Raw genomic sequence first — 9,350 nt, forward strand, 5'->3', positions numbered from 1 at the left:
ATCTGAGCTTGAAAACACGTTTTGTTTTTTTTTACTCTTTCACAAATTGCTCTTTTCACTGTTATAAAGTGTGTGGTAGGTTATTTTAAAAAAAAGATTTTCTTTTATTATGCATTAGACATCACTGAGTCCCCCTAATGGATGGTCAGCAAGCTGTTGTAATTGGACTCGGTGTTTGGGTTGCACACATGCTTCCAAGCAATTTGGGTGCAGGTACCATCCAGTTATTGTTTCTGATTCTGTGTCTCTAAGGCATGCTGCTGGGTGCAGACCTCCTGTCTCACCCTCTTCCTTTGGATGTGAAACCCTGCAGTTGAACTGCTTTAGGCGCTGTACCCCTACTATGACCTTCCCAAGTTGCTTTTGCAGGTTCTTGCCTTCTTCCCTTCTTCCCAAGAGTTCCACCTCCATGCATACTCTGGTTTATAGTACAACTCGTCAGTGCCACGTGGCTGGTAAAGTAAGGAATGCTGTCTTTGCACAGCAGTTTCTAAAACCACATGAACTTTTACTCTCAAAGCATACAAATGTTACAGATCTTTAGGTAAACTACAAAAATGTATGCACTTTCTCCTGTGAATTTATGCTCACCCTTTATTGTGAGTCCTTAGGCCCAGGCTGAGTGTCAGGTGAGTAGGTACCTCTGCTTCTTGAAGTCTTTCTGTTGTCTGGTGGTGGTCAGCCAGAGAGAGACTCGACAGATCCTGTTCTTAAGTAACACTTCTGTCTTCTCAGGCATCTGACTTGACTGACTGACCAACTTCAGAACCCCAGGCAGATGGATGGCGGGGAAATTCTTGCCCCCCTGAGCTCCAAGTGGGAAAACTAATTTCTTTAAGCCTCAACACTTCTTATAGCAAAACCATTATTTTAGGGCGGATCTCTGTTTTCGAAGCCCATCACCATTGATGACTCTTCTGTCCTAGATGCCTCTTGCCAGGTACTTACATACTCAAAGTGTGAGTTACATTCGTTAAAATGATAGATACAATGTTATGTGAAAGTCACAATTTAATGCAGAGATAAATGAGTCCATCACAGTGTGTTCAAATTTGCCTAGGATTTCCCGTTTCCAGACCCATTTTCTGTCTTCACTTTCATCCCCAAGAATGGCTAGAAGTGAAGCATGCTGTCGAGTTGACCCTTCTGGCTGAGGACATGATGTGGTACGTTCTAGAGCTCTTCAGTGCCATGCTAGTATTGACCATTCACTCACTCACATGATACACGAGGCACTTTCCCCTTCCTGCTAGGGAATTTTTGCCCTGCAATGTTCCAGACCCTGCTGGATCATATTAAACCTGGAATTTTGATTCCTGCATACCAGTGCAATATGCTATTGGGTTCACAGCTCATTTTAAAAAAGATTATTTGTAGGCAAAAAGGGTGTTTGTATCTGATATCCAGATCAGCAAAGAGTGGCTATTTGAGAAGTGCTGATTATTGATTCCACCTCTTTAATTAGGGACTATAGCAGACAGCTGTTGTGTAAAAAATTGACTGACCTTCAATAAGAAAACAGTTAAGGGAAGTTAATTGTTTTCTAATGAAGTTGGGTGTTAGGAAATTAGTCAGTGAAAATTTATTTCCGGGCGGGGAGGAGAGTGGGGATTGATCTAAGTTACGCAACTTCAGCTACATGAATAACGTAGCTGAAGTCAATGTACCTTTAGATCTACTTACTGTGGTGTCTTCACTGTGTAAGTCGACAGCTGATGGTCCCCCATCGACTCTGCCTGTGCCTCTCGCTCTGGTGGAGTACTGGAGTCGACGGGAGAGTGCTTGGCGGTCGATTTAGCGTGTCAACCCTTGCTGGATCAATCGCTGCCCGTCGATCCAGCGGATAGTGTAGACAAGTCCGAACAGATTTGCTTCCCTCCCTCCCTCTGCTTTGAGTGGAAAGTCATAATATCAAAATATTTCTTCTAGGCTTTGCTGGAGATGGTGTTTGGTGCAAAGGTGGTTATAACAGGTGATGGGTTCATCCCCGGAGAAAGAAGTGTCATCATAATGAACCACCGGACACGAATGGACTGGATGTTCCTATGGAACTGCCTGCTGCGATACAGCTACCTCAGACTAGAAAAAATCTGTCTCAAATCCAGTCTCAAAGGCGTTCCAGGATTTGGTAGGTCATCTACAGTTTTAATGGATAAAAGAGAATTAGTAATAAATTACAATATTTCACTTCTCTAACACCACCCTAACCTTCCCTTCAACTTCTTCTTCAGTGTTAAGATCAGCATTTTCCCACTCTGTACAAATGCACTTGTCAGGCTCCTTGTTTCATTAACTAGCATGTGCTACCGAAAGGGGGTGTGTGTGTGTGGTGTGGTTTTTTTTTTAAAGCTTCCTGTGGACAAGTCAGAAATCAGCGTTCTTTCTAATAGCCATAGTTTTAAATTCAGGTAACAGAAATACACTGTACAGTATATGAACTAGCTTAGTTTTGTCCTTTTGTTTGTCATTGTTTCAGTGATGTAGGCCAGAAACTGGTTTGGGCTGAAGATACTGAACAGAGAAATTTATTTCAAATGAGCCAAAAAATTTTCATGCAAGTAGTTTCAGAATAAATATGCAAATTTATCTGAAATAAACATGTCTTTTTGCATTTTATTATTTTTTTTAGATTTGTTTGACATCTCACACAAAATTACTTTGTACAGGATATGTATCAGCTTTCTGAAGTCCAAAGGATAACCTAATTTGTGGTTCCCTTTTGTCAGTCCATTTACTTGCACAGATAATTTTTGGCAGTAGTACATATAATTCTGTTAATAGTGAGTGACTTGCTGAGCAGTAGAGAGAACTCTCATATTATCCCACAGCAAAATTAGTGCATCCTTACCCTACACCATTGTTATGATGGTCTTAAGAAAGTACATGATCTGACTTTAATATAACACTGTAGCAGGATAGAAGGTTCAAAGACTCTGCATAGGATTACAAGGCTCCCCTGCTGAGCCAGCCTAAATTCAGATGCTTGAACACTGAAAAAAATTATGCAAAATATTGTGACATACCCATGGGGTACAACCTGGAACTGTGGGACTACTGAGTCCCCTGAAACTGTTCATCCTGGGCTATCTCTCACAATGTTGTGCTAATGATAAGCAGCAAACCCCTCCAGTTGCTGTGATCAATCAGCCATCAACACGTGGAGGCACACATACGCCTAAATTGCATGAATGCTCTCTAAGCCACTCACAAATTATACACGGGGAGACTCCAGCCAATTTCCCCAGCCCCCACCCATCTTGCACCCCAGTGATGTGCCATCTTACACTGCTCAAGACCTCCTCTTGAACAGTACAAGCTCATTAATTAGTTTGTCACTTTTGTCAAAGGAAAGTGGACATGCACCAGCCGTTGTAATCTGAGCAGATTCCTCAGACACTCTAGACAAACTAGTACGGATAAAACATGAAAATAAGTTTATTTTAGTGATTATAAGTGTTAGGCATAAATGTTAAAGTTGGTTACATAAGAAATAAAATAGAAATGCAGTCTAGATTCTAAACTTTAACAGACCAAGCAAGATTTGAATCAAACAGCTTTTCTCACCCCACTGGATGTTCCGGGCAGTTTACAGTTCTTAAATCACAGGCTGAATTCCCTTCTCAGCCTTGGACCAATCTCCCCAGTTCGAGGTCTTTGTCTTCCAGGCGATCTTCCAGGTGTTGAGATGGGGAAGGAGAGAGACCAAGTGGTGATATAATTGACCCTCATTTACACTTCCTCTGCAGGTGCTAGAAAGATCCGTGTTGTGATGTGGGGGTTAGGTAGCTCCCATTGTATATGTGCCTTCTCTGAGGAGTCTCTAGGAGAGTAGACTCTTCTTGATGGGCCATCAACACGTCTGGCTGGTCCTGATGTAAATCTGTCTTGTCAGTGTTAGCTGCCCTTTTGTTGCCAATGAAAGGCTAGCTGTGGGCGTTTTCCACTTACTGCATGTTTCAGAAATAGACATATAGCAATATTTCATAACTTCACATACAAAATAGTACAATACAATTCAACAGGATATTAATGTTCAACGGATCAAGACTTCTTAAATGATACCTCACAAGGCATGCACTGTACAAAACATATCATAATCGTATCACAGTGATGAATATGGGGTTCCAAGGTGCTATTTTGAGATAGTGTCACAAATACTTACTGCTGACACATGCACACAAGTGGATTTTGTTAGTTCCAGTCCTGATGTAAGGGGGCAGAGAGAACTAATAGCTGACACAGAGGAGGTTCTGCAGGGAAACCTGAGGAACAGCCAAGTTTGAGAAGAGCTTAATTTAAAGTGTTCAATTTAAGTTTAAAGCCAAACTCTTGGAAAAGTGAAGTTTGGACAATTCAATGTGTGCCTGTGGGTGGAGTGGGTTGGTCTGTTCAAAGCAGGACAGGCACTGCACCTCTTTCAAAATAGTGGCCTCCTCTCTTTTGTTAACATGTGAGAACTCTCCCTCATTCCTACCCATTTTACACATAATTAATTACTTTGGCATATTTTGTAAGATATAAGGAAAGGAAATTCATACAGCAAAAACTGTTTAATGAGTTCAGATTACAGCAGGACGCACTCCACGCAACCAAAACCTTAAAAGCAGGGAAATAAGTTAAGTCTCTGACACCCTTTGCCACCTTCACATTGCCTACGGTGTGGAGGTCAGTAACACTCAGCGCTCGATAAGGCATTCACTTTCATCTCAGACAGATAACAGAGCAATACATTACCCCAGCTTAATCAAGCTCTTGTTCTTAAAGCAAAATCTTAACTCTTTCTTCTTAATCTGTTATACCAAGAAATTTCCTGACATGAGCTGCAGAAGAACTAATGTTCTTTGTGTACATTAATCTAGAGAAGAGCTACATGGAGTGTCTTCAAAGTAGGTTTGATGAATTATTAGATTATAAGCTAATGAATAGACCCCCAAAATAGAAGGGTTATACTTCTGGCCCTGTGTTTAAAGACAGACTAGTAAACTGAATGCATGGCTAAAAAGACAGTGCTAATAGTAGGGTATTAGTTTTGTGGCATAATGGAGTTCATTTTACTACAGTTTGGCAGGCTGGAGCTGTATAGAAGGGACACCATTGTTACTTGCTGTGAGATGCTTTAAACTTGCGGGCAAGAAAATGCTGTGCAGAATGGCAGAAAGGGAAGGAGTGAATGAAAGGTGAGATCCATGAATCCAGCAAAGAGATGCACATGGAGAATTTCTATATGAACTGACTGAAACACAGTGCAGCAGCAAAAGCTGTCGGGGGCTAAATACAGAAGGCTAGAGATCATTAGACGTCAGTTGGAGCAGTTTATGCCTCGTGTCAATCCTGTGCTTTGCTTTCCAGTACAGATTTTTAAATCCATGTCAGGACTGCAAATGTATATTCAGTAGATCATGTCAGGGGTGGCTCTAGGCACCAGCAAACAAGCAGGTGCTTGGGTCAGCCCATTTGCAGGGGCGGCATGGGAGCTGAGAACCAACAGAGGGCTATAGATCCAGCCCGGGAGCAGGGAAAGAAATACATTTCCCAGCATTCCCTCGGCCGCTATCAAAAGGAGAGGGATGGGGAGGGAGTATGGTAGCTGAAACCTCATGCTGTAGCTTGCAGTGAATGGAGAGCTCACTGCTAGAGTGGGGTGGCACTGTGAATGGGGAACAAGTGTGCCCAAGGAGTAGAAGGCTTTGGCCCAGATATCCCCTTCAGAAGACATCCCCAGACTGGATTAGGAATACTGGTGTGACCTCACCTTGCAGCCCCCAAAGAAGGAATTGGGTGGACTTAAATGGGCAGTGCCCCCTCTATCTGAAGCCTAGCAAGGGAGGTATGTGGATCCCAGTAGAATTTAAAATGGAAAAGTAAGGGAGGAGAGGCTCTTCTGGACCTGAGCAGCTTTAGATGCAGTACCAGGCACGTAGGAGGATTTCCACTTCTGAGCCATGGAAGCAGAAATTAGCTAAATTTGGAAAGGAAAAGTCAATTTCAGGAAGGGAATCTAGCACCTGCCTTCCAGGTTTGAACACCACAAAATTCAGGAGCGCTCAAGCTCAATTTGAGCAGCTGTTACTTCATTTCTCCCAAATCAAATGTACTGATCCACTGTAACTTGCTCTAGAAAAAGTAGGATAAAATTGAGCAAGAAATGCTTCCCAGTGGTTATTAGGGCTGGAATTGCTATTTTCAGCAGCCATTGCCTTTTTTATTATTGTTTGTTTAGAAGGAAGATGATGATATTGCATTGGCAAATTCCCCATAGAAACAAGGAGTGGAACAAAAGAATAATAAAGGCACCTCAACTTTTCCTCATTTATGGAGGACAGTCTTATAATATCATCCAGATATCCTCCAATCACACAAGCTGAAAATTGTTCCACTTTACTGCAGTTCTGTAACCATATGGGAACCAGTCCTGTCTGTGTTCTGTGCACATCCAAAATTCCTGCTGAATGACCCACCCTGGGAGGAAGTTACCAGTTGACCAGGCTTGGAAGTCGGAAGGAGTGGTCAGGTGTGTGGGGTGGGGCCAGCAGTGAGTGTGCGTGAAGGGAGCCAGAGCCCAGGGCTGGGGTGGCAGGTGGTGTGTGAGTGGGGGGGTGCGGTGGGGAGGAAGTGGGGAGCCCAGTGGTGGGGCAGCACAGGATGTGTTGGGGGGAGAGCCAAGGCTGGGTGCGGGGTACGGTTGGGGGTGGGAGAGCCCAGGGCTGTTGTGGCAGGGGGGTGCGGGTCGGGGGGAGGCCCAGAGCTGGGGAAACAGGGGGTGCAAGTGGGTGGGGAGAGCCCAGGGCTGGGGCAGCAAGGGAGTGCGGGGGGGAGCCCAGAGCTGGGGTGGGGGGCAGCCAAAATTTTTTTTGCTTGAGGCGGCAAAAAACCTAGAGCCGGCCCTGGATCTTGTGATAAATATTGGTAGGAAATTGTGCCAGGGAGTAGAATTATGAATTCAGCCAGGCAGTGTAAAAAATCTTGTATTTTACCCCATGGCCCTACCATGTAATGTGAAAGGCTTTTAATTGGTACTAATAGCTGAAGAAAAGTCTTCAGCAATTTTGAAGTTCTGTTTTAAAAAGCCTTTGCCCATTTTGTAAGCTTTTAGCATTTAACCAAATCTTTTAAAGGTGACAAGGAAAGAGAATTTAGAAATCCATGCGCCGCCTCCTCAGTGCCTTGCAGATGTCATTGCCACCATTTGTTAGTCATCAAAGTTTAATAGTTCTAGCCAGAAATTATTTAGAATTCTGAAATTAAAATAATTTCTTCTCTTCTAGCACCTTTCAGTTTAATCGTTTCAGATGAGTGCCTTTACATGAACTAATTGTACTTGATTAAAAATAAACAAATACAGAGCTTTTGATACATTTACTAAAGGCAATTGTTTTCATTCCTAGGCAGCTATATGGTGATCGGTACTTTTAAGTATTTCATTCAGAATTGTGTACAGCATGGGGTTATGTGTAACAGTTTCATCTGAATATCTCTAAGAACTTTGCAAGCATTAAGCCTCACAACATCCAGGTGCTAAGATAACATCCCAATTTCAGAGTGGGAAAATAAATTTGAGAGGTTAAGAAAATTACCCAAATCAGATAAATTAGGGGCATATCTAAGGCTTGAACCCAGGAGTGCTGATTCCTAGTCCCCATCTTTAGCTAATGCACTCTTCGTGCTTGGGATTTTATTTGTATTTGGAGACTTAATATACAGAGGAATGTATGTTTGGAGGTGAGCAGAGTTAAAGCATCTGAAACATGATTTAACAAGTGCATACTGTACATATAAGGACTTTCTATTTAAGAAATGTAGATACTTACTTCGCAGGTAGATAATGACTCATTAGGAGTTTTTGGGTCACTTTTTATAGTTTACAAATTATTAATTTACCATACTTTAATATATAAAAACCACCTTTGACTTGACTATATACTAGTTGTTTCTTTTTTAACGGATGATCTTTTTGTTCCTGGAGACTATATCTCTGGTTTAATAATGCATGCGATAAAGTTTCCAAAATGCTGTATTAAATTTCAATAATCTCAATTTCAGAAATATTACTGCAGCATTTCTCTACTACTTGCCAAAGGTATGGTGCCCAGGAATCACTATTCTCTTTGTTGTTCAGCTGTTACTGGAGTTTCTTATATCAGTGGTTCTCAACCAGGGGTCCGGGGCCACCTGGGGGGGCCGTGAGCAGGTTTCAAGGGGTCCGCCAAGCAGGGCCAGTGTTAGACTTGCTGGGGCCCAGAACAGAAAGCTGAGGCCCCACCACATGGGGCTGAAGTCCAGGGCTCTGAGCCCCAACACCTGAGGCTGAAGCCAAAGGTAGCTGCATGGGGCCCCAGGCAATTGCCCTGCTTGCTACCCCCAGTGCTGGTCCCGGCTTTTATATGCAGAAAACCAGTTGTTGTGGCACAGGTGGCCCATTGAGTTTTTATAGCATGTTGGGTGGGGGGTTCAGAAAGAAAAACGTTGAGAACCTCTGTCTTAGATGACATCATCAAAAACTATTCTGGCACATTTTGCAATAGCAGTTCTCTAGGAGGATTCCTAACAGCATTGACAGTTTCTTGCATATTAAAATCAAACAGAATTTCCCTAATCCACTCTCCTATAAATTTGCATATACGAACCTGTGTTCTCACCTCGCTTTTTATCAAAGATTTGATAGCAGATGCAGTGATAAAGTGGGGGGTCTCGTGTTACTCAGACTTGATTACTTTCTCAAAATATACTGCAGAATGCATACTAAAGTTCACTTACTACTTAATTAAGTGTTGTAAATAATTGGAAATAAACTATAATGTCAAACAAATGGACAAAGAATTATTTGAAATATCGTCTGTCTTTTTTTAATCACTTAACTTGCCAGTTCTCAAAACTCCTGATGTTCAGAATGCATCTCCCATTCACTAATATGAATCAGTGAGGTTCTGCTGGAAGCAGAATGTGTATATTAACCATCAGCACCTCATCTTGGTGTCAGTGATTTTCACAGGATTATAATAGTGGGTGAAGGGACTGCAATGATACCTGGATTTTAGGGGAACATTTGTTACAGAATCTCAAGCCTTAATCGAAAAAATAAATTAAAATTGGCTTTAATCTGAGCACGGTTATATGAATTGAAAAGTGGCTGAAGGAGCATAATCCAAGTATATGGGTATGTCTACACTACAGGATTATTCCGATTTTACATAAACCAGTTTTGTAAAACAGATTGTATAAAGTCGAGTGCACGCGGCCACACTAAGCACATTAATTCGGCAGTGTGCGTCCACGTACCGAGGCTAGTGTCGATTTCCGGAGCGTTGCACTGTGGGTAGCTATCCCATAGCTATCCCATAGTTCCTGCACTC

General features: G+C 42.4%; 1 protein-coding gene across 4 annotated transcripts in view; it reads left to right on the forward strand.

Annotated features, from left to right (window-relative positions):
* The window catches only part of LCLAT1 (lysocardiolipin acyltransferase 1), a 211,464-nt gene that overhangs the window by 105,704 nt on the left and 96,410 nt on the right, over positions 1-9,350 (forward strand). For 3 of the 4 annotated variants that reach the window (XM_032798220.2, XM_075064285.1, XM_075064286.1), the window contains exon 3: positions 1,930-2,128. The exons of the other annotated variant lie outside the window; for it this stretch is intronic. In XM_032798220.2, the coding sequence (XP_032654111.1) occupies positions 1,930-2,128 (199 nt within the window). The remainder of the gene's footprint in view (positions 1-1,929; positions 2,129-9,350) is intronic. 4 annotated transcript variants of the gene reach the window in all.

Source organism: Chelonoidis abingdonii, chromosome 3 (genome assembly GCF_003597395.2).
Source record: "Chelonoidis abingdonii isolate Lonesome George chromosome 3, CheloAbing_2.0, whole genome shotgun sequence".
In the NCBI taxonomy this organism is placed as follows: Eukaryota; Metazoa; Chordata; order Testudines; family Testudinidae; genus Chelonoidis; species Chelonoidis abingdonii.